Source organism: Sciurus vulgaris (assembly GCF_902686455.1).
Source record: "Sciurus vulgaris genome assembly, chromosome: 9".
Classification (NCBI taxonomy): domain Eukaryota; kingdom Metazoa; phylum Chordata; class Mammalia; order Rodentia; family Sciuridae; genus Sciurus; species Sciurus vulgaris.
In genome coordinates this window covers 130,895,295-130,922,036 of record NC_136469.1, presented here as the reverse complement: position 1 = coordinate 130,922,036, position 26,742 = coordinate 130,895,295, and the positions used below count along the sequence as shown (strand labels likewise).

The following is a 26,742-nucleotide window of genomic DNA, read 5'->3' as shown; positions in this document are numbered from 1 at the left end:
AACCTAAAGATGAAATCATGGTACATTGCAATGATATAATACATACAGCATCAATATTTTATGTTTGAAGTATTACTTTTGCATACTATTTGATTATACATTCTCCTAGTCATATAGCATTTTGAGAATGCATTTTCTAAAAAAAAAAAAAAAAAAAAAAAAAACTGGTCTTACTCATTGTCTATATTTTTGTTTTGTTACTTCAATAGGGACGTTTATCAATAAAATTAATTGTAAGTAAAACAAATTATTGTAACACGTATTTAAGTGCCACTAGAACAATGACTGAATGATCACTATAATTATGCTATGTTCAGAGACTGTAAAATAATAAATTCATTTTAAAATTTCCATGGAGGATCTCCAGTCGTATTAAATGGTGGTATTTGTACTAGCTTGACCACATCTGTGAATTCAGGATATTGACATTTAGGAAATCTCAATGCTGAATGTAGCATTTTGAAAAAACTTGTATTGAAGACTCCAGCTTTGGAATCTAAGTGAAAAATTAGACTCTTTATTAATAAAATCTCCATGATGGTCTAAATATGTCTGCTTTGATCTCTATGGATTTCCAATTTTATGAGAGACATCAGTTATTTTTAGGGTTAATGAATGCATGAATGACAATTATTGGGGTTTTTTTAGATTATTTTCAAGGATCTGAAATGGTATTCATAAAAAATGTTTGTATGATCAAATTTTATATTGCTTTTAAAGAAATCTACTACTCACTAAGAGGTCTTAATTTTTCCTCATCATAGCACTGTATTATTGTGAGCAAATCTTTAACATGTTGAGTGAAGTTTCACGGACTGAGATTCAAAGAAAGTCCCTTGGTCAACCATATTCCATCCATAGCTTATGCTGTTGTATTTCTATTGATTATGTTTTAAACTTCTTAAAATTTAACTATAATAATAATGGATCAAGACAAAAAGGCATCTCTTATCCATCTATTCAAAACATACTGATCAATAATGGAATAGTGAAATGATTTAAACACTCTGCTGTATTTAAAGCTTTTAGAAAAAAGTCCTCTTTCTTAAGATCCAGATAAATAATGCAGATGCCAATTCATATTTTCTTCATATGATTTGTTTCTTGTCTCTTGAGGTAAATTTTCCCCTTTGGATCTAACAACCTGTCTAGCAGAAAATAAATGCATGTAAAATAATATCTAAATGCACACATAATACACATATATGTGTATATACATATATATATGTATGTATCCACATATATTTTGTTTATGTATATGTAAATATATATTTAATCCAGGTAGGAAAATACAGTACATGTAAGGTAGTTCAAGAGGAGAATTTAATATGGGGAAAAGGTTCAAGAGTTGTACAAAGGTGACAGAAAAAAAAAATGTTCCAAAGGCCTTAAAGACCAAAGAAGGTGGTAGTGTTAACAAGTTAGGAGATGGACATAGCAGGAGCTAAAATTAAGAGGAAGAGGAGGTGACTGCTGTGAGCATTCTGAGACAGAGTAGTGGAGGAAAGCTCAGGGTTCTGTCCCCCACACTTTAGTCTTCCACCAGTGCCTTCCAGGGACTCGATGTCATGGAAGGTCAGTTGGCCAGTGAATCTGGACGGCGTGGTTCATTGCAGTCAGCTCTAAGGAAACAGCAGAACAGAAGAGGCATAGGGGATAGGAAATGCTTTAAGAATGTTTATATGGGAGGAATGAGGTTAAGAGGAAACATCTTTTGATGAAAAATATTTACCAAGTGACTTAATGAAATCATCTTGGTGTCTTTCTTACCTAGGTGTGTAAACTCAGCTTCCTCTGATAGTAAGATCATAAAGTAGATGGTACCACAGAGCTATTTTCAAATCTGTAATTTTAGTGTATCATAAAAATTCTTTAGTTGTGTTTCAGTGCACATTGCGCCTTGGTTTTTATGTGAACAATTCACATAATGAATCGACAAGAGTCCAAATTGTCTTACTGAAAATGTCTATAGCATTATGGTTTAGAATTTAAAATGTTGAATCCTAAGTAGCTTCAAAGTTACTTTTGTGACTAAAACAATTTTTCAACCTATAATTTTATATTTTTGTACAAAAGAAATAATTGATAAAATTTAATATTCAACAATAACTTATTTTTTGGTAGAGTTATGATCATCTCTAAAAGTATATCATATATATGGTATATATTACTGCATAGTTCTCTTATCTGTATGTTATTAAAATGTACCCCCATGTTAGTTTCTTGAAATTGCTTCCTTTTTTATGTAAAATCCAGGATTACAAAATGATAACCTGTGATGCTTAAAAATTTGAATATTTTTATTACTATTAAAATTGTCTTAATTTTTATTTTTAATCTTGTTCCACATTGAGGAGACAGCAGAAATAATCTTAGTAGTCACTTTTCAGGAAAAAGAAAATATCCCTCATGAGAAGCACTAGCTCTAACTCTTGGCATGAATCTTGCCTCAGCTTGACTTAAACATATCTGAGAATTCATGTTTCCATTAAAAATGAATTTTTTCATTGCAGACGTTTGGAACAGAACTCAATCAAGGTCATCCCTCCTGGAGCATTCTCACCATATAAAAAGCTTAGAAGAATGTAAGTGGACAATACTCTAGAATAATATAATTTTTAAAATTACACAGGTCATGACCTCGCAAGGGAAATTTGTTTGAATATTTGAGAGTTTGACAACTTATATATTAAGTGATGTGATCATCTGTTTGTTAATCCTATAATAACATTTTGATCTCTAACTAAACCTTGTAATTTTAAAACTCTTATAATCTAGCATATTGATTTACACTAGTGTGAATGTATGCGGTCAGGATAGTAAGCAAATTTTCAGGTGCTTATTGTCAAAACAAGAGATGGAATCTATAATGATAATTTAAACAAATAGGGAATAGTTAGGGTGATTTGTCATTGAATTCAGAATTCTTCTGGTTTTATATTGAAAATTTTATACATGCCCTGATAGATGCAAAACCAACATACAAAAGCCATAAATACCCTTCTCTTACGGCAAACCTCATTGACATCTGTTTAATTTAACCTAACCTTATTTTTTATCTTAGTGACCTGAGCAATAATCAGATCTCTGAACTCGCACCTGATTCTTTCCAAGGACTGCGTTCTCTGAATTCACTGTAAGTATTGACGACTTCCTTGAGAAAAGCAAAATTCACAACAGAGTGGTCACACTTTTTAAATTTAGGCTTAAGAAAAAATACTGTCTTAAATTTGTGTGATGAATTATTAATTATTAATAATATTATTTCACTTAGCATGATATTCTTCATGCTGATGCTAATTCACAATATGGGGGGGTAGGGAAGATTAGAGTTACTTTAGATTAGGTAGAGGTGAGAGAAGGGAGGGATGGGGCTAAGGATAGTAAAACAAATCAGATATTATTACCCTATGTACATACATAACTGTATGACCGGTGGGATTCTACATCATGTATAGGCAGAACAATGAGAAATTATACTCCATTTTAAGTGATGTGTCAAAGTGCATTCTACTGTTATGTATAACAAACAAATTTAAAAAATTTTTAATCATAATAAAAATAATTTAAAAAATAATATTATTATACTTCATCATTTTCATGGAGAACTGCTACCTGTCTCTAAAATTAACCCATTTTAGGGTAACTTATGGTTGATAATTTGCTAACAAAACAAGAGTAGAGAGCTCTTTTTTTGGACAACTTTATTCTCTCAGAAAGAAAGTGGGGGAAGATTATTTTGAATGAATATTTGTGATCTCTGAACCTATAGGCTCTTAGTCTCTGTGCCTGGGATAGTGCCCCTTTTAGATGATACTGGGTAGACTGCTGAGAACAGGGGTGATGACCAGAGAGAGCTGCCCTCTCTCCTGCTGAAGCACCTTCAGATCTCCCTGAAAGAACAAAGATAAGAAGGATGAGGCCTTGTTAATATCAAGAGGACTTTCGGAGAGATAACCACGTAAACTAAAGATGTTCTGAAATAAATTCGTCAAGATTGCTACTCCTTCAAACTTGTAAAAGCTTTTCAGAAGTCCAGCAAGTAAAACATCCTTTATATCAAAATTTAATCTCCAAGTGGAGGCTGGCTTGCTTTCTGTTGTTAGGTACATGCTATAGAGGGGGTTCTCACTGATGAATCTTAACTGCCAACCTGTTTGGATTTTCAGAAGTCAGGGGCACCCAGGGACAATGCCACAACACATTGTGCAAGACACAGAGGAACACCTGGAGTTAGTGCAACCTTTTCCTTTCTAGTCAGCAAGGGGGAGAGCTAGACAGCTCCGCTGGACACATGGGTGTTCAGGTGGCTATGTTGTTTGGCTCAGAAGGCTGCAAGTTTTCTTTGAAAAAAGAAAATGGAAAACTTTTTGCTTTCCCTGTAGTAACTGCTCAGGTCCATTTGTGTTCCTTTTTTTGACTTTGGGGGGTTTGCCTAGAGGAAGCCCAAGACAAGAGAAGAGTTGTTGGTAGAAAATGCAGAGTGTAGTCATGTATTGCTCCCAGGGTGGGCTGGCAGGTCTTAAATAAAAAAATTAATTATAAAAACTCAAATAGTCAATTCATCCAAAGAGAACTGTGTACCCAGTAAGCAATACTACCTCCAACCCTGTGGAAGGACAGAACAAAGTCAAATCTCTGTTCCTTCAAATATATGTGCTTCAAAAACAACTACTAAATGTCAAGAAGGAGACTAACCAGTGGAGAACTTATTTCTATCTGCTTTCTTGCAGAGTTTACTACTAAACTTTATTGCCTTAATAAATGTAAATTTCCTCTTTTTACATTTTTTAACCCCTTGAAAACTATCACAGTTCATCATTGTCTCTTCATAAACTAGCTCCTAAATTCTTCAGGGGTCATGTGCAAGACTTGATTGCTATATTTACATTTCCTACAGTCTTTTTCTGGATTGGTGTGAAGAGTCCTCACCAGTATTTTGCATTTCATTACCTGTGCTTCAATGAAAATGGAAATCTAATGTTTTAATTTTGTCTTCTGCTTTCTCTTAACTGTAGTCTTTTAAAGTTGCTTAATATTATAATTCTCAAACACATATATCATTGTTTGTAATTTATTAAGTACAGCACTCTAATTTTTAATTTTTTGTTGGCACATTGTAATTATACATGATACTGGATCTCATAATGCCATACTCATACAGGCACATAACATAATTTGACCAAGCTCATTTCCCAGTACCTACCCTTTCCCTTTCCTCCTTTCTCCCCCTGGTCTGTTTGCTCTACTGTACTGAATCTCCCTTCTATTATTGTTTTTTTTTTTTTATTATTAGGGCATTATAATTATAATTATATGTAAATATATTCAGGATACATGGACATAGCATGATATGGTAGATTTTGTTATTTCCTCATGTTCTCCTCTTTCCCCCGTTCCAATAATCTATTGATCTCCTTTGAATTTTCCTGAGATCCCTTTTTTTTTTTTCATTGCTTTTTGTTTGTTTGTTTTCCCTCTAGCTTCCACATATGAGAGAAAACATTCAATCTTTGACTCTCTGAGTCTGGTTTATTTCTCTTAGCATGATGTCCTCAGCTTTGTTGCCATTACCAGCAAATGACATAATTTCATTCTTGTTATGGATGATATAAAAAATCTTTATATGTATATATATGCCACATTTTCTTTATTCATTCATCTGTTCACAGGCATCTAGTCTGGTTCCATAACTTAACTGTTGTGAATTTTGCTGTTATGAACATTGGTATGCATATATCCCTACAGTGTGCTGATTTTGGTTCTTTTGAGTAAATACCAATGGGTGGGGTAGCAGGGTCAAGTGTGGGCTCTGTTCCTATGTTTCTGAGGAATCTCGAATCAGACCATAATACCTTTTTCATGAAAACTGTCTGATTGGTTTCTATGTTGGACATTTTTTCTCTTCGGTAGGAGGTCTGTCTTCTGCAGTTTTTAACAAAGGCAGGAGAATACAGACAGGACAGAAACAGTTGCTTTCTCCTGCTACCATCATGTTTTAAACATGAGCGTTTAATCTCAGGCTAGCATTCTTGACTTTCCTTCTTATAGCAGCTACAAGAGCAGCCCTAAGATTTCCCTATTGTTCCAAAAAACATAAAAAAACCTCTATCGGCATAGTTTGTACCCTTGTATGTAGTTACTTAATATCAGCCATGTATAAGGAAACTAGAGAAGCTACCCATGTGTTATTCTTTGTATGTGGATGATATTATCCAAATCCTCCTCTGTTATTTTCTTTTCAATTGAGTTCATTTGTATCTTTCGATTTCTTTTTAAATTTTATTCCCTCTTTAAACTGTAGTACAGAGTCTCACTGGTCTTCTTGCACTTCATATCTTTGTGTGATGGCAAGTCTTTCCTTCATTATTATAAATTTTGGTCCCATTTCCTTTTCTGTCATCTGTTTTCACTGGCCTGGTTTTTGGATTTTTGAAATTTTTGACTCATTATCCTTGCTGTCATAAATTTGATTCTATTACTGGAGAGGGGGAGGTATATTCCTATACCTTTTTTTCTTGTAGAGAAATCTCTTTTCCCTTCACATTTAGTATTTTTATTATAATAATTTTTATGGTTGATAGGTCATATAGCGATGACATCTATACATTTCCTGCATCCTTAGGTAATTTTCTTCTCTTTTTCTCAATTAACTTATTTTATCTCATTAACAATGATTTTTATTAGTTTTTAAGAAAACAATGATTTGTTGGAAAACAAATTTCATGATATATATATGACATCCTCCCACCAATCCTCCTTTCATGCTCTTTCAACCCACTTTAGAAGAAAAAGACCCAAAGCAACAACCTACTAAAATAGAATCATCCCTTGATTTTTATGCAATCTCCCACAATTTGAATACACCTTTCTTTTTTTAAATCTCAACAGATTCAATATATGAAACCTAGTATTTAAAACTGCTCATTTGGATTGCCTTTTAAAGCCACCCCTTATTCATCTCAATCATATCAATACCTCCTGCATGAATAAATGATGGATATTCAAAAATCATAGCTGGATTCAATTTAATTGGGCACCACATTTAAAACTTAGCAAAGCTGCTGGCACATATAAGAGCATGGTGTATACTGTGGAGTGAGTTGAAGAAATGGCATTGAGAATTGAAAGTCCTGGTTGGTGTCATCTCAGTCTGCTTATCTGTGTCCCCTACTGCCATCTCTAATCTTATTCTTGACCTCAAGATATATATTCGTTCATGCTTTTTTTCTTAAATCCTTTTCCACCTTGTCCTTAACAATATAGAATTCTCCCTTTTGTTCTTCTATTTTCTTTAAATTGTTTTTTTTCTCTAATTGATTTATCTTCCTAAAAAAATCTATATTCTATACAAATGAAATTTTATGTTGCACTGCATAGCTGTAACGCTGGAATCTGAACAAATGGACTCTTTACACTACATTGCACTGGCTTCATTCATTCCCTTGAGTTTTCTTCATATTTTGTAATATATCCCACCTTTCTGACATCTTAAAAGGGGAACAGAATTTCCCTCTCTCTAGACATCCTTCTCATATTGTTATTTTTTTCCTTCAGACAGAAATCATGTACTGCTGCCAGACATATTAATTATTTAGAATTTGATTTCAGCTTTTTTCTTCATGTATTATAGCACCCACTTTTCTTGTCTTCCTAAGGAATATCTTTCTGAATTTTCAAACTAATATACGTTTATTGTAGAGGGTGTAAAAATATAGAAAATCATATAAATTCAAATTAATATCTCTCAATGGCAAAGAACTTTTTTTCTGTATACACATATATATTCATTGAGCAAAATTAATATAACACTGTATCATACTATTTTGTTGTTGTTGGCGTTTATCTTTTTTCTATACTGTGGATTGAACCCAGTGGTGTTCTATCACTGAGCTACCTCACTGAGTACCTAGTGCCTACTAAATTCTATGATTCTTAGACAGGATCTCACTATCTTGTCAAGGTTGGTCTCACACTTATGATCCTCAGCCTCCTGAGTAGCTGGAATTACAGGTGTGCATCACTGTGCTTGGCTAATACTTTGTTTCTGGAATTTTACCTGATATATCATAAGCATTTTCATGTCTCTAAATATCCTTCAAACTTTGTTTTTGTTTTTTTGTTTTTTTAATCATAGTGAACTGTATTTCACTAATCCGAATTTGAGGATTTTGGACATTTCATCTGTGTTTAACTTTTCACTGTTACAAATTATGTGATGATTAACATTTTGTACCTTTTGTGTTATCTCCGTTTACTTTCTAACATTGAACTCCTAAGATTTACTAAGTTAAAATTTATGTAAGCATCGTTATGATTTTTGATGTGTGTGGCCAAAATGTTTCCTCAAAATATGGTATCTTTCTTCTTCTACACACTTCTAATATCCCTACTTGGTGGCGGGGGAGGGGGCTGCGCAGAGTACTTTCCATTAATTTGTTATTGAAACCCCCTCATTTCACTTCTCTTGGTTAGTTTACTCCTTGATTTGCTTCTCTGCTCATGTGTCATCATTTCACTGGTCAGTGCAGTGTGAGGACCTCTCTGTGCTGAAGCCTGTGCTAGGTACCAGGGATACTGAGGTGGTTGTCATGTACTCCTCCCTTAATGGCTGCACTTAGTCTCTGATCAGAAGTGGGTCCCGTGACAGTGCATTCTGGTTCATATCTCTTTGGGGAATATATATTTCAAAAATTATCCTAAATCTATATTAACAATCACTGTCTTTATAAATCTTACATTTTGCCACCATACAATTTATATGCTTAAAAAGAAAAGCCCTACTTTTTTTTGAGGTTACTTCTCATTCTTTACCAATATCATGAGTCCCAAACATCCCATTAATGAGCAGTGGATTTTGCATTTAATGTTTATCTATAGTTTACATACTATCTCATTACACATGAATGACGTATGTGTGTGTGTGTGTGTGTGCGTTGTGTAGAAATACATGACAATTTAACAGCAGACATTTATATAGAAGGGCAATTAAATTATGAATTTTATTAATTTTTGTTAATCTTTGTTTTTCTGTTTTCCAAATTTTGAACAGTAATCATACATATGATCGATAACCAAGGAAAAAAATATTTGCAAGTCAAGATTTTATTCAAGTGTCACGCTGAGTGCCTACTAACCCCCCTATATTTGAATACATATGTATTAGATACACTTGTGATGTTTATTTGGTGTCTGATTTTTTTACTTTAATACTTTTTTTTCAGTGTTCTCTATGGAAATAAAATCACAGAACTCCCAAAAAGTTTATTTGAAGGACTATTTTCCTTACAGCTACTGTAAGTATTTGATTGTTCTGGATCTGTTGAACCAAATATTACATTCTGTTAGTTTACTATCTGTTCTCATGGAAGTTTCAGAAAAATTTGACCCATAATGCTGTAGCTTAATGACATAGAAAAGGTCAGTCTATTAGATCTAACATTAATGATGATTGTTTACTGGAAAATACAACTGTTTTGAATGGTCCCCAAACCTTTCTCTCCACAGAGTCACGAATGTATACATCCTGGCTGTTCTCTTATGCAATGCTTGTATAAATCCTCTGCTTCTGAAACATCTCTATTTTGATATAACCAGAAGTGGAAATAAGGGAGATACGTTAATACTCTTGTCAACCATTGTTTAAAGACTCTAACAAGAGTGCTAGAATGACTTCTCCAAATACCAGATTTTATATAGTGAGTCAGTATCCTCAAACTAATCTTTACTGAATTGTGTGTAATTCCTCAATGGTATCCTTAAACACCACATTTCTTACTCAATAGCTACTCATTTGACCTAAGAAAAGAACTCACTATACATATTTATAAGAACCAGATTTGACTTCATGTACTGCCTGACCATAAGAAAAGTAAAATTGGAAGAAAAAAATTACCAAAACAGTGTTGAGTCATCAAATTCTGTTAAACACTTATAGAGTAACTCATTTGGGGAAGACTCTTACCTGGAAACTTTGGATACAAAGATAAGTAGATACACATTTTTCTCTTACCTGGTTCACAGTCAGTCTTCCTTAAAACTTAGAGTTTTATTTTCTCTTTGGTGAGTGTCATTTGTTGTCATTAATGTAGTAAACAGTTATTTCTAATTGCACAATCTTCCCAAATGTAAATCTTATTCCTAATTTGATAAACATATGCTCATAACTACATCCTATTACCTATGTCTTAAACTTTTCTCATCATTATGCAGGTTTGTATATAACAACCTAGTTTTTATCTCCACCTCTCTCTCTCTCTCTCTCTCTCTCTTTCTCTCTCTCTCTCTCTCTCTCTCTCACACACACACACACACACACACACACAGAATCAAAGGTTAACTAGATGATATGTAACCTTAACTATGTTTAGTGTTCTTTTGTCTCTTCACCCCCAATTCTCATCCTCCTTTTCTTACAGTAAATCACTGAACAATGATAAATACTGATCTTGTGACCTGATGACTTTATTTGGGTTTTTAATTTCGTTTCTGAAATACTTTTTGCAATAAAATGATCAAATATTGTTTTTGATTTGATAGAATAATTCTATTCCCAATATAGATATCTTTATACATTGATATAGTATGACATTGTAGCCAAATATTGTCTACTAGTTGCCTCTCTGTTATTGTGCATTTTTCTTTTTTTTTAATTTTTTGCTGTTGTAGATGGACATGAGACCTTCATTTTATCTATTTTCATGTGGTGCTAAGGATCAAACCCAGTGCCTCACACATGCTAGACAAGCACTCTACCACTGAGCCTCAGCCCCAGCCCGATTGTGCATTTTTTTAGAATATACTCTCTGCCCCTTCTCTCAACTGCTCTTATTATCACTGCCCTATATGCCTCCCACACTTAAAGTGCTACCTTCTTTTTCTTTCCAAACATACTTACTGGTAGTTAGTATAACAGATATGTTAATAAAATGTGGGCATCTATATGTAGAAGATTATTTGTAAAACCACCTTTATAATGTGACATCTCTAGATTAAAACCCTTTCTTAAGACTACCAGGATCAAAAAGGGTGGCATGATTTTCTCTTTACAGTTATCTCAGAACTTGGTGAAGTTGAATGTTTCAACTTTGAAGAGATGAGATTTTAGGGAGAAGGGACAGGTCAATGAAAGATATTGTTTTCTGATATAATTTTCCTATTCCTTGGGCCATATTGATTTAAAATGAGTACAAATTGCCCATAATAGCATCTTCTTTCAGCTTCTGCTCCCTGCTATTTTCTTGTCTTCAAGTTTTTTTCTAACTCCTTAATTCTGTTAGCTTGTGAATTGAGAAACACTTTCAACATTACTTATATCATGGACTGGAGTGGAGAGTATGGGTTCATCAAACCTTACCTCAAACCTTTCCTCCAGGGTTGTTAGCAAAGTATTAAATGTATCACAGAGAAGTCCAAAACCAGCTACTGTTGGGGGACCAAAGAGCAAACAGGATCACTGTGAGTCATAACCTTGTATGTTCACCGAGTACTTTAAAAAGCAACCAACTAAAGTGGAAATATACTGAATTAACGGAAGAAAAAGATTTTTTTGTTGCCAAAAGAGAAAACATTTTCAGTATGTTACATGAAGAGACATACCTAAATCATGTACTATATGTTTGTTGAATATTTGTCTAAAGTTTTATCAAAACACTAAAATAAATGACAATAGAAAAATAATATTAAAAATCTCCTGCTTGAAGAGAGGTAAATTGTCTTTTGTTAAGTAATTGGGTCATATAAAACAGGTAATAAGACTACATAGCACTGAGTAGTGTCCCTAGTAAGGAAACCTGAGGGAAGAAGTTCAGTGGAAGTTATGTTCTGGAAAAGGTTGCAGTTATATTCCCAAAGATCAGACCCAGTCACCTATAACCTGTAAGAATGATGCCTGCTAAAATATAATCTGTATACCACAGTTCCAAAGAACATTGATATTATATGCAGGAGAAAGGAATATGTAGTTTGTTGTTTTTAAATGGTATTTATAATGCAGCACTATAGCCTTAGATGCTTTAATGTAACATGTCACTCTCCTGGAGGGTGAAGTGTTTATGTAACCGATATTTATTAAGCAGCTAATATGTATTAGGCATGTGGGAAAGGTCAGGGAATAAATAGATAAGATCCATGACATCCCAGGAGAAAGGGACATGCAAATGACAGCCAGCAATAACATAATTCATAAATAAATTACATATAACAGAAAGAAATATATACTTTAAGAAACAGAAAATGTAGATTTAATAAAGGGAATTGAGAGGTAAGTGTTGGAAAGGGGCAAAGAGAGACTGCATATATGAAAGAGTGATTGGGCTAAGCTGGGGATAAGGTAAATTTGAGGAGACTCTAGGGGAAGAGGGACATGGGAAAGAACATTCCAGCTAAAGGACAGGAGAGTCTGGTGTGCTTGAAAAAAAAAAAAAAAAAAAAAAAAAAAAAAAAGGAGGAAAGAGACCAGTGTAACTGGACTAGTACATTCCAGACGTCCCAGAGGTGAACATTGGGAGGTTGCAAAATACCCAAGAGTCAGCTGCAGATGCTAGTGGCCTTAGAAGTTACAGTGAGGACTTAGACTTTTATTGGGAGCCAACAGGAGGCTGTTTCATGGTTCCAAGAGATAGCTGCTATTCTGATTTAGACTCAACTATTTCACAGAGCAGCTTGAGGGACTGATAATGTTCTAAGAAACTTTTGTGTTGTTGCTGACAACAGGTGTTCTTGACACTTCCCTGTGTCTGTTGTTCTATCTCTGCCTCATCCTAGGTATTCTTAATAAGATTTGTTGAATGCAGGTCTAAGTACCACTAGATTTAGGTTCGTTTAACCACATGAATTTTGCTGTCTCCACTAAACTACACATCCCTAGCCTGTGATGCCTGAATTGTTATTGGTTAAAATGTTAGTTTTTGCACTTCTTGATTGGGTTTTCTCAAGGACAGAGTCTTGCAGGTGAGTTAGTGAGATGCTACACTTTAATTCTGCAACTATTTGATCAAACAGATTATTGAATGCCAACAAGATAAACTGCCTTCGGGTAGATGCTTTTCAGGATCTCCACAACTTGAACCTTCTCTCCTTGTATGACAACAAGCTTCAGACCATTGCCAAGGGGACCTTCTCACCTCTCCGGGCCATTCAGACTATGTATGTAGATATGATTTGCATCAAATTCAATGACCACTGTTTTCACTCTGAATGTGAGAGTGGAGTCCAATCCAAGTCATGTGTAAAACTCTTCTGTCTTTGTTCCTGAAAGGCATTTGGCCCAGAACCCCTTTATTTGTGACTGCCATCTCAAGTGGCTGGCGGATTATCTCCATACCAACCGATTGAGACCAGTGGTGCCCGCTGTACCAGCCCCCCGCCGCCTGGCAAACAAAAGGATTGGACAGATCAAAAGCAAGAAATTCCGTTGTTCAGGTAATTCATTGACATCTCTCTTGTGACCAAAAACAGTGGTTATATGAGACCTACTGAAAGCAGTCAGCCTTTGGATGGTTCCCAAAGAATCATAGAATCATATTTCTTTTTCTTCTGCCCATGAAGATAAAGAGCACAAGAAATGTAGACCCAACTTGTAGAGTACAAATTCGCTTGTATGTAACATTTTAAACACTCTATCTAGCAGAAGAAATAGGCTATCAGCCAAGTTCAAAAGATGCCTGGATATTTCATACTGGGTACTTGGGATTCAAACATAACAAGGGCCATTTAGTAACTTGAAATGCCTTTAAAATATTGTTAAGTCTTGTGTTTGTTGTATTGTTCTCTGTTGGCCAATTTCAAGTAATCAATCATGTTTTCATTTCTTTCTTCAGAAAATGAACTGAGACTTGGTGACATGATTTGCTGAGGCTCAGAAGCAGAGGCAAAAACCCTCCTGATCCCTTGCCTCTCCTAATGCACTTGCTCATTTTGCATTCCCTTATTTTGAGTAGAACTGTGAAGAGAGATTTTTATCCAAAAGACGTTTTTAACCTTTTGGCAATACTGAATTTATCTACAAAAGCTAAATATAAATGTATTGAATTGCTATTAAATAGAGAGCTCACTTCATTGGAATGCACTATTTCCTTTAATCTTATATTATTCTGATGATAGAACAAATTCTGTTTTTATAGTGTGCTGCCTAACTCTTCCAGGTGCATTCACATTCGGTAGTTAATTCATACTAAACGCTAATATCAAAATGAGATTGGTTATTGTCCATTATCATAGATGCCTTTATTATTCACTGTACATTATTGTATTCCAGCTGCTTCTGTGAATATACATTTTCATTTAGTAATCAATAGTAACTTTAGTCCATTCTTAATCTAATATAACTCATATCTCTGCTTGCTGACATTCAGGTGCATCTTCTATTTTTTTTTCTCTTTTTTTATTTAGCTAAAGAACAGTATTTCATTCCAGGTAGGTTTTGCTCGGTGGTAGGACTAACCGCAGACACCCTTTCCTCACTTTACAAAATAGCTTCTAAAACTTTGATATGCATGCTTTTGAAACTGCAGTGAATACTCTGTAGGTAGATTGACTTATATCACTTGTAGCTGTTTCCTGAAAACCTGACCTTTGCATGCAGCTTCTGATGTTAAACATATTTATTATTAAACTCCCTCCTTTTTTTTCCTCTCCCTTTCACTTTGGCACATTATCTACAATTTCTCACAGTAGCTAAAATGTTTGAACCTATGGCTTTCTACTTAAATCATTTTTCTCCTTACATTGTATACCTGATCTTTCAGCCTGTTTTTAAAATATAGCTTACTGAGCTAGTTTTAAAGACAGGGGCCTTCTATTGTCAAAGAGCTATTTCTACCTGAAATCAGTTATAAACATGCAGTATTGCATTTTCAATAGGAGTCTTACCTTTTAAAACTTTTTATGTAAAAAGAATAATTTCTTTTCCTACTTTTGCTTCACTTTTTATATGAAAATAGCAACTCATGCTGATTTATGTGACTCATTCCTTATACTAGTTTGTGACTTTACAATATTTCAAATCTGGAGTTATAATATAACTCCATTAAAAAGATTACTGATGTCCATCATGAAAGCATTAGAAGTTCATGGGCACTGATGCCTTGAATAATTTAGGCAAATTGATAAAGTGTTTCTAAGAAAAGTAATTGCAGTGTGTTATCACTTCAATCTTAACATTGCTGACTGATGATTCTAGAGTTAGCTCTTTAGACTATGTTCCTTTACTTATTTTTTCCTTGCCTGCCAATTGTATAAAATGCCTCTTGACCTTGGTTGTTTTAAAATATTATATAAAAAAATATATGTTAAGTATCGATTTGTTACATTCACCATCTCCTGGGTATATTCTAGACTATAATATGTTTTAAGAACTATAAATAAAAAAATATGTCTATAGAATCAGTGTTCAAAATCATATTTACTTTCTTAAGAGTTCTGGGTTTGGTCTCTATGTTAAAGAAATGTATTTTTGCTTATTATTGAATTATAATTTAAATAATTTCACACACTTAATCTATTTAGTTATATTACTAAATTTGAATAATCAAATAATATTCTACATATTATATTTGGCTACATCAGAGTAACTTGCTGAAATGAATGGTTCATTGACCTTCATTGGCAAAAACATTATTATTTTGACCTAATTATTAAGTGGAAAGTCATCTTATAGCTATTACTTAAGTGGAAAAAAGTCACATTTTAAATACCAGACCACCCATAGGATAATACTTAAATATGATTTAAATCTAAAAATTATAGCAGTTACTGTAATTGTTACCAAATTATTCAAATTCTGTTTGAGCATATTTTATTAAAAATTTAGAAATTAGTATTTCTGTTTTACCAAATAGAGAACAAAGGTCAAATTGTTTCCATAATTGTGATACAGTTTTTTCCTCTTACTGGCAGAAAGGAACCAAAACAGGATTTATAAAACATCTTTTATATATGCTATCATGTCTTAACTTTCAATTTCTGATAATTAAATTTATATTAATTAAAATAAGAATTATAGAAGCCAGGACACAAAAGGATTCTTTGGGCCTCCTTTACAAGTTTTTTTTTTTTTTTCCAAACTTTTAATTAAAATTTGAGTGTACCTCATGAACTATCATAAAACAAATATTCTTGCCATGGCATTGACTACAGATTATTTGAAGTATATTCAGTGAACCTGTCACTTAGACTTTGTTATCAATATGCCCTTATTTCACTTTGGACTAAGATCAAAGGCACAATAAAACAGATCCTCAATAAACTCTATGGCATTAATTGCCAAAGGTAGTGTACATATCATATTTGGTATTGCACATTTCCAATGAGACTCCAATTCCATTCCTGCTAAGTGAACATTATTTACAAGTTGAAAAGGTCATTTAAAAGCATGTAAGCTACAACCTAAAGATTAATTCAAATGTTCTAATGATAGTCCTTGAGAATCTCTGCAATCAATTTCTCATTCACTTTTGTATGCATATTTGCCTGCTGCCATTCTACATAGCATCCTTCATATCACAGTGATAACTCCAAAGAACATCTCTCAGAGAGAGCTCATCCTTTAAAGGAATCGACAAGAACTTTTACTGTGCATCTTTAATGCCATTGCTTTTCCTGTAAAGTCATCATGCTTCAAAAAATTATTAATTTTACAAAGCATGACAAATCTCATAACACCATGCTATTCCCCTATAGTTGTTATGGTAAAGAATGGACGCAGGGGGCATAGTGGGATATATATGTCTGTTAACCTTAATTGGGATTACTCTGTCTTTCTTTCCTTCTTGGTGATCTTTACTTTTGCAGGAATTCACCATTTGGGCTGTAAGTAAAAGTGTCTGATCTGAAACATAATGTCCTCCCTTTTCAATCCTGATGTATCTTCTTCTAGTCTTGGTCTTTTTGCGCCTATTTTTTTCAAGAAGAAACCACAGATCTTTTGAGCTTCTCTGTTGTCCTTGTAGCTCACCTTCAACTTCTTCCTGGACCTTGTTCCTGAAAGTTGTGGTTTCCATTCTGCAGTTCTGAGGAACGGTGGAGGCATCTTTCAGTATAGCCCCTTCTTTGTGTTTCCAGGAAAGCTTCGGTAGTAATACTCTTACTATGGTCATAAACATTCTGCGGGAAGAATGCATGTCATGTAAACAGTATTACATTTCCAGAAAGTCTGTAGCTTTTCTCCTACTCCCTTCATCTTTCCTCCTGGTCTTCCCTGTGGCCTAGTGGTTGGTGTAGTGATAATGTAGCGAGATTTTCTGTTGTGCTTGATCTAACCATGTGGTTGCGAGGTATGAGTAAAACATGGTTCCGTCAAGCACCATGGAACGTCACGCAGCTTTCTACAGCATGGCAAGCTGCTGAGGCTCAAGTCAGGATTACTTGTCTCTTTTTATAAAATCAAAAAGAAAAAAAGAGGGCTTTTTAGGCTTTTCTGAAGATTATGTGAGAGGGAGAGAATAATACAAGTCCACAGAAATTTTAAAACCTCAGTTCATCTATTTGCCTTGAAAGCCCTAATTTATAATGACATACAGGAGTATGTTTATTACCAGATATATTTTTAATTCTTGACTCAGAAAAAAGAAAAACTTTTTTTTTTTTAAACAATTAATAGCCATTGTGTGATTAACTTTGAAATAGGCTAGAATGGCTCAGTGGATCAGCAGAAAGTACAGCTGTGAAAAGCTCAACTTTATTAATGTTTTCCTGTCATGTGAATCTGGTCACTCTTTATTCCAGAAAATTCCAAGTCTTTCTTTTAACCCTCTCCTGACATCCATTGACCAAAATTCCCTAAGTTGTCTCCCTGCTGCATAATCTATAGCTATCCTTACTTTTTTTCTTCCTACAAATTAATCAATGTTCTAACCTTTGCACTCAGTACATTCTTTCTTTGGCTTGAATCCTCAATAGGTACGGAAGATTATCGATCAAAATTAAGTGGCGACTGCTTTGCAGACTTGGCTTGCCCTGAAAAGTGTCGCTGTGAAGGGACCACAGTAGATTGCTCCAATCAAAAACTCAACAAAATCCCGGATCACATTCCCCAGTACACTGCAGAGCTGTGAGTTCATCCTCCCACAAAATCCTGGTTGGGAGGGAGGAAATGAAAGTATCAGAGCATAGTAAATTTTGTCTTGCTATTTTTACTCTCAACGATTACATTAACTTTATTGGGTACACATTACTTCGATCTACCTCTTCTTTGTAGAAGCTCTCTGAGTTCATCTTTCTAGCCAAAGTTGCATTTAAAAATTTACCTAACTCTCATAATTCAGTTAGCTATTAATACTACTACTAATAGTGATCATTTGATTTCTATTTGTTATTATGACCTCATTTGTAAGGACTTAGTCGATTCATGACATGTACAAGCCTTACACCAACCAAATAAAATAGATTGAGAGTCACCATTCTGAATCTCAGTTAATTGTGAATCTAATCAGGGAGTCTTTTATATCTATTTTTCTACTTCCTTGGCTCACAGGTGCAAGGATTCAGTGATTGGCGAGTATTAAAACACAAAGGATAGTATTTTCTGGACAGTGGTTGACAGAGAACTGAAAGTTGAGAAGGCAGAGCGAAAGCAGTTTTAGTTTTATAAGTCTAACATAGGACCTAGCCTGTATAGGGGATAAAATTCATGTGTGGAATCACTTGCAGATCCTGTGCCCATGTATGGTTTGCCTTTACTGACTTTATTTATAAAAGAAAGACCTTTAGTGTTAGTGTTCTAAGCATTAAAAAAAAAAAAAACTAGTGAAATCTCATCATCTTCTGAACATCTTAGCAACGCAGACGTCCAGTACCATCTGGTATCTGTCATTGACTTCTTTGCAGAGTTGGTTGTCACTGTGTGTGTGTGTGTGTGTGTGTGTGTGTGTGTGTGTGTGTGTAATTCTTCTGTCTTCAACAAGATTATAGCCCCTTGCTGACAGGGATTGTGTGTGTGTTATAGTTTATCTCCTACTGTGCCTATGTGTGTGCCTGTTACTTAATGAATTTTAAGCAATTTGAATAATTAAAAATAGAGTAATGCCTTTCAAAGAGTTGACAGAAACTAACTCCTTTGTGAGAATCATGATATTTTTAGCACTTGTTTGTTCATGAAGATATTTAATAGCTCCAGGACTTTTGGAAATGCATGGAGATTAGGCAGCAAAAGCCCTGAACTCTATTTTATTAGCCACATAGGAATTATACTTATTTCCAATAGCACTATAGACAACAGATGATATTACAGCATGTTAATACCTGAAATAGGTATTTCGTCAATCAAGAATTATAGAAGAAATTAGCCTGTAATGTAGGCTCTAGCAAAAGTTTCTCTGTGCATTTGAAAAACTGATGTTTTTTAATATTATGCACATAAATTTATTACAAGGAAGAAACAATTTCAAACCATGCATCTGATGAGGGATTTATACCCAGAATATATTAAGAACTCTTATAATTGAGCAATAAAAAATTACATTTCCTAATTAAAACATGATCACAATTTCCCGTATCAACCTTCCTCCAAAAAGGTTATCCAAGGGGCCAATAAACACATGAGAAAATGCTCCATGTAATAAGGCAACAGAGAAATGCAAATTAAAACCACAGTGAGATACCAATCCATTGGAATGCTTATGAGACAAACAATAAAAAGGATAATAGTAAGTCAAAAAAATTGAACTCTTTACCCCTTTGTGAAACAGTTTATCTTTTCCTCAAATTTTTGAACATATTTACCATGACCCAATAATTATAATCCTATATATTCAAAAGAATTGAAAAAATTTCCACACAAAACTTTTATGCCAAAGTTCATATTAGCATTTTTTATAATAGCTCAAAAGTGTAATCTCACAGATGTCCAAGAACTGATAAATACAGAAATGCAGTATGTCTGTTTTAGTCAGCTTTTTCTCTGCTATGACTAAAAGACCTGACAAAACAATTCTAGAGGAGGAAAAGTTTATTTGAAGGCTCATGGTTTCAGAGGTCTCAGACCATAGACAGCAGCAGCTCCATTCTTTGGGGCTCCAGGTGATGCAGAATATCATGGCAGATGAGTGTTGCAGTGAGAAGCAGCTCACATGCCGATCAATGATCAGGAAGCAGAGCCTCCACTTGCCTAATACAAAATATACGTCCCAAAGGCATGCCCCCAATGACCCACCTCCTCTAGCCTCACCCTACCTACCTTCAGTGACCACTCAGCTAATCCTGTCAGGGGATTAATTCACTGACTGGGTTAAGGCTCTCATAACTCTAAACCTTCTTGCTTTGTCTCACACATGAGTTTTTGGGGTTTACCTCACATCCAAACCATAGCAATGTCCATGCAATTATTCAATCATAAAATTTATGAAGTACTAAGGATGTTTGCTACAATATGAATGAAGGTTTAATACATCATACAAAGCAAAAGAAGGTAAATACAACAGGCCATATTTTGTATGATTCCATTTATATGAAATGTCCAGAATAAGAAAATCAATGGAAACAGGAAGTTAATAGTTGCCAAAACTATGGGTTGGCAGGGTTGGGGCGGGTAAGATTTGGAGAGACTGGTAATGATTGTGGTGTTTCTTTATGGGTTGATGAAAATATTCTGGAATTAGATGACAGAGATGGTTGATCAAACTTGTGAATACACAAAAAAACCACTGAACTGTGCACTTGAAAAAGGGTGAACTTTACGGGATGTAAGTTGAATTTCAATAAAGCTGCAAATAAAAAATATGGAACAAGCAATTATGAAAAATATGTCTAAAATACAAAGGCAAAGGACAATCATGAAAAACAAGTTGGAAGTTACTGAGAGGTGGTTTTGATTATTGGTTTTCCTTCCTGTGCACTTCTTAACATGTTTTATTCTATAAGTAAAATTCAAGTGAAATTTAAAAAAAAATCGTACTTTCCCAAAATCCTCTGTGATATTTGTACTATATTTTATTTCAGAGTTATCATTAAACAGTGTAGTTTGGTATGATAAACTTATATTTAATCCCTTCCTATGTGTTGGTAATGAAACTTTCCTGTCTGCCTTTTTCCCCTAGACGTCTCAATAATAATGAATTCACAGTATTGGAAGCCACAGGAATCTTTAAGAAACTTCCTCAGTTACGTAAAATGTAAGTCCATTTGTTAACTATGTTAAATTTCTCAAGTATTTCGTTATGTTTTCCTATTCCTTTAAAGTTTTATCTGCATTTCCTTGGAAATTGGAAAATATTAAAAAAAAAAAAAAATCCAGGCAGATTTCCATATGTGAACGTGGGGTAATCTCTAAGAAGAATCTTGCTATGTATTCCAACAGTGCCAATCAAAGCTTTAGCATCTTACTAGAACACAGACAGCTGGTGTGTTATGTGGCCACAGCAGGAATCCAGCAATCTAAGCACATTAAAATGGGTTCAGCAATGTTCGTAACTTCCTTTACTGTTCCCCAAACCATGCTGTGACTTCTCTTTCTGCACATTTGTGTCAACTCTTTGACTTTTTGCTTCATTAAACTTTCATTAGAAGATAGTGGAAATTAACGATTGGCAAACTGGCTTCATAGTTCATCTGCTACTACGTGTCCACAGCTCATATTTTAAAAATAAGTTCATAAACTCAGCAGTTTCAACACACTCTGTATCCTACAACCCTGGGAAGGAGTGAGGAAGGGGAGTGAGGAAGGGGACAGAGGCCAAGCAGGTAAGGACAAGGAAGCACCCTCCACAGGAGAGGAGACCTCTTGGAGGACATCCTTGTGTTCACAGCGTCCCTGGCCCATGCTTATTCAGATAGTGAGTGCAGAGCTGACCAAGCCTACTGCCCTGCATTTCACCTTCGTGTTATGCTGCCTCCCAAATGTTCTGTGATTTCTTAATTGCCCCCTTCCTGACTAATATTAAATATACTTCTTTTTTATCTGTAAGATGACTTCAAGGCAGCAAGAATTTACTGAACAGCTACCGTGAGCAAAGTTCTGAGAGAAATAAAGAGCTACAAAAAAGTTATTTTGTTTGGGTGGGGTAGGGGGCCACTCCTGTTCTTGGAGCGAGCAGTGAGAAAGAGAAAGAGGCTCTAGAAAGATGTTCCCTGAACTGAGTGTGCTTGTTCTCTGGGCAAGCAGTGCACTATCTGATTTCAAATATAACAATGACAGTTGCTTGTTGTTTTCACACATATTACATGACAAGTTTAATTGGGAATAAGCCCATATCCAGGTACATTTCTGGTACAATTTAAATACTGAGGTTTTAGCCCATCTTCCTTCTCACTATTCAGTTACTTTCTTTTAGTTGCTAATTCACAAAACAGTTTGAATCGGGGATATTTCTAGGAAAATTCCTTACTGAACTTTGCAAAGAACATAGATCTTATGTAACCCATTGCCTAGCCTCAAGAATTTTGTACTCTGGGAAATTTCTGGGGATCATTTTGAAGTGAATCTGGCTGGTATATTTTTTTTTTTGGCCATAGACCTTCCCTCTTAATATTACTGTTCCTTTGACTTCACAGATAGGGTAAGAGGTGTGTCTTTTCAGTTCTCTGAACAGTACCAGGCAGTGAGAAAGCTTGCACATTGTGGAAGACTTTATTCAGTAGAAAACAATGATCTGGCATGTGTCCTCTTTGTTAGAGAGAAATCATTTACTCTTGGCTTACACAATTTTTTTTTCCTTTAGCAACTTTAGCAACAATAAGATCACAGATATCGAGGAGGGAGCATTTGAAGGAGCGTCTGGGGTAAATGAAATACTTCTCACAAGTAACCGTTTGGAAAGTGTTCGGCATAAGATGTTCAAGGGATTGGAAAGTCTCAAAACTTTGTAAGTCTTCTGATTCACTTTGCAGTTCTCCTACCAGTGGATCGAAATTCATTGTTCATCCTGATTCTGGGAGGGTGGAGGACTCCTAGTACCCTCCTCATCCATCCACACCATCTCTGCTTCATCTCTCTCTCTGTCTCTCTCTCCTCTCTCTCTATCTCTCTGTCTCTCTGTCCTCTCTCTCTCTCTCTTTCTGTCTCTCTCTCCTCTCTCTCTCTCTCTCTCTCTCACACACACACACATACACACACACACACACACCTTTTGTAAAGGCAAACATTGTCCCTTTTTCCAATATTCCTGTGCTCCTTATGTTGTAGACATATTGTCAGGAGAGGCCTTCTTGACTCCTGTCTCCTCAGTGAGGTCATTTGTCTTGTTCAGTAAATTCTTGCTGCACTGACTTCCTTGTTGTCATTCAGAATGGCCATTCTCTTTCCTTATCTTCAAACACCTCCACCTTATAATCCCTCTTAGTCCAAGGACTTGAAATTTCAGTCTCCACCAACCCTTGAGCACAGAACTGTAACAGCCTATCTGAAGGCTTCATGTTTCTGCCCCTGCAAGTTCTGAGTGAAAAAGAGACTGGATGGTGCTGGATCTATTACCATCTGGTTGCAAAGAAAATGCACTAAGAGTTGTGTCTGCTTGCTCAAGGGTAGAGAATTTGAGAGAAGGAAATTCTTCATGTTTCTGAAGGTGGTTGGTCATGGAGGATGGGGAGTTGGTTGAATAGTAAATATAATACTTTTATGTTATTTGAAGTCTCTACAGTGCATATGTAGTTTCATCATCTTTAAAGTATTCTTTACATTTTTTATATTCTTTATAATTAATTATGTTGAACAACAGTGGTGGTCTGAAAACCAGAAGGGAGACAAACCAAACTAAAACCTTCGGAGGAAACAAAGGCAACTATTTGTCACAAGAGGCTTTGGTTACTGCAGTGAAGAGAGGCCCAAGTTTCACTGTCTCCCTTAATCCCTGACAGCCTTGTAAAGCCAGGAGGGTGGGAACTGATAGCCTTCAGAGTCCGTTGTGGCTCTTCAACAGAGGAAAAGGAGATGGTCATTTCCTCAATGAGTGAGATATGTTAGTAGGTCCCAATTTCAGATGGGACCAAAAAGATCCCTGCACATAGAACAGATTTGTGCTTTGTGAACTTCTCAGGGAAAGCTCTGGAACTTAACCATCCAGCAAGACCAGCCTGCATTCTTCAGAGCCCTCCCATGGGCATATGTAGACCTTCTCCATAATGACATGCAAATATTCACTCAGCCTTTTTATGGAGGAGATAGTGAGGAGTGTGTGGAAGCAGGGTAGAGAAGGTATACCGTAGGTGGTTTTATCTAACCTTCCCCTGAACTATCCCAAGTAGCTCAGCAGAACACAAGTCCTGCAATAAGAAACCTTCTTCTTAGACAGCAGTTAATACACTATCTTGTTACAGGAGCTTCTCCTTGGCAGGACAGTGCTATGGAGAGGGAATGGGGAACAGGCCTTAACTCCCTCTATATCAGTCCACTCCAGCTGCCATAACAAGATAACGTACACTGGATGGCTTAAGCAGCAGAAATTTATTTCTCACTCTTCTAGAGGCTGGAAGTTCAAGATCAAGGTGCTTGATAGGGAGAGTTTTTGGTGAAGGCTCCTCCTTCACCTGGAGAAGGTCATTCCTACTGTGCCTCACATGGCCTTTCCCCTGTACTCATGCAGATGTGAATGCTCTGATGTCTCTTCCTCTTCAAGTAAGCTTGTCTGTTGGTCCTTTCAGAACAGGGCCTAGCCTTGTGGCCTCACTTAACATTTTACCACCCTAAAGATCCTCTCTTCTAATACAGTTGCATGTAGGGATAAGGGCTTCATAGTATGAACTGGGGGACACAATTCAGTTTATAACATCACCCAAACTTCTAGTTGCATTCCCAGGACTCTCCTGGAAAGGGACTCTCTGAATTTAGATTTCTTCTTTCATTTTACTCCTATGGATGTTTTTGTGCTTCTTATGTTTTGACACCTGAGTTGGGCACCCACTGGCTTTTTCCTGAATCCACCTATGCTGCTACAAATAAAGTACAGTCATTTAGCACCAAACTTGGGGTATACAGCTTTTTAGAGTAGGTTTATCTGGAACTATCTGTTCTTCTTCATGGGATCTTTCAGCTTGGAGCTCTAAAGATTTTGGTAACACATCCTAATTTCTCCTAGACTTACCAGCTCTTTAGAGCTGATACTACATGTTTCTATTTCAGCAAGTCTTTGAATTCTTTGACATTGTGGGCTAAACATGGTGCACATGTGTGCTTACAGATTTTTCCAGCAGTAGAGAGTAAAGTTTTCTCCAACTTTTCCCTGGGTCCGTGACTCTGAATAAGAGTAAGACCAAATGCTTTCTTCTTTTTTATGACAAAGGAGAATGCAGCTGGAGGTACTTTCCCGTCGTGCATTGTTTCTTAACGTAAGACGGCTTTCATGAGGAAGGCATCACCCTTTCTTTTTATCAGTTGACATAGAAAGCAAAAGTGTGTGATTCCTATTTATTATAGGGTGATCTGTAATTTTAAGGCAGCACTTGTTTGTTCATTTGGTTTTTTCTCTCTTATTTTTTGTGGTATTCTAGTAGAGCGATTAACTCATGTTTAGAAAAATTAATGAATGCATCGATAGCACAGGAATTCTGAATCAGATTTATAGCAACTATACATATTCACCTGGAATTTTTAGAAAACTTTGAAAAATGTGTCTCCTTTTGAAGGCCCACAGATAAATAGTTTAGTTCAGATTTCTGAAATAAGCCAGATCTTTAGCTCTGATGAGGAAATGACAGCAGTGTTAATCCTATTAATGGAAAAACCTAAAAGTAAATGGTCAGAGTTTTTCCATGATAAACCTACTTAAACTTCACTGTAGACAACTAGGTCTGTTACTTTTGCCTCATGTTTAGTTTCTGAGCTTGAAACAATGAACACATTTTCATAAATAAAACCATTTGTGCAAGCATTATGGTTACTCAGTCGTGTCCGACTCCCCAGCCACTGTTTGACATTGACTCACTATCTGAGCCCCTGGATGCCCTCAGTTCCTCATCTGTAGCAGCTATTGATTCTTTTCTCCCTCCTTTCTGCACAACCTCAAATGTCATACTACCTTGAATACACAAATCACAGGGCTCCATGGACTCAGAAAGCTGTAGGTGAATTAGGACATTATGTAATCATGCAAACATAATTATAGCATCAAAAGAAAACATTCAACCCTGATCACAGAATTGTAAATCCCTACAAGCTCATCTGCCTTTTTGCAAATTATTAATCATTGATGACTCTAAGCATCTTACTCTTAACTGGACATTCTCAGTACGTGATGATTTCTAGTGGCAAGAGAGCATTCAAAAAATTGTAATGAATGCTACATATTTGTAAAGAGGGATTATTTTGATTCTCAAATAGGCAAAATTGATTGCCTGGTGCTGTATCTCCATAACAATGTCCTCCTTTTTCCCTCAGGATGTTGAGAAGTAATCGAATAAGCTGTGTGGGGAACGACAGTTTCATCGGACTCAGTTCCGTGCGTTTGCTCTCTTTATATGACAATCAAATCACCACGATTGCACCAGGGGCATTCGATACTCTCCATTCTTTATCTACTCTGTAAGCATGAAAAGATGGTCTTCGTTTATGTATTAGCAACTCAGCATATGGTATTTCTCACTTTTATTAATAGCATTTAGCACATTATTAGACATTTCATAAAAATGTAATCAAGGATTTAGGTATTAAAAAGAGACCCATTTGTTCATGTTGACTTATTTTAATTTGTGTAAACATTGCATTAAAATAAAAAAAAATCAGGTAATGTTTTCAGTCCTTTTTTGTAATCATGGGATCAATGATGAGACTTAATTTCTAAACTTTTAAAATTATTGTAACTCAATAATGTTGCAAAT

General features: G+C 35.3%; 1 protein-coding gene across 1 annotated transcript in view; it reads left to right on the top strand.

The window, feature by feature from the left end:
* SLIT2 (slit guidance ligand 2) overlaps positions 1–26,742 on the top strand; it is a 338,311-nt gene that overhangs the window by 247,022 nt on the left and 64,547 nt on the right. Inside the window, 12 exon segments of the mRNA XM_079153098.1 lie at positions 2,514–2,585; positions 3,065–3,136; positions 9,225–9,296; positions 13,003–13,146; positions 13,259–13,323; positions 13,326–13,360; positions 13,362–13,422; positions 14,392–14,415; positions 17,899–18,049; positions 21,033–21,107; positions 22,653–22,796; positions 26,303–26,446. Of these exon segments, the coding sequence (XP_079009224.1) occupies positions 2,514–2,585; positions 3,065–3,136; positions 9,225–9,296; positions 13,003–13,146; positions 13,259–13,323; positions 13,326–13,360; positions 13,362–13,422; positions 14,392–14,415; positions 17,899–18,049; positions 21,033–21,107; positions 22,653–22,796; positions 26,303–26,446 (1,059 nt within the window).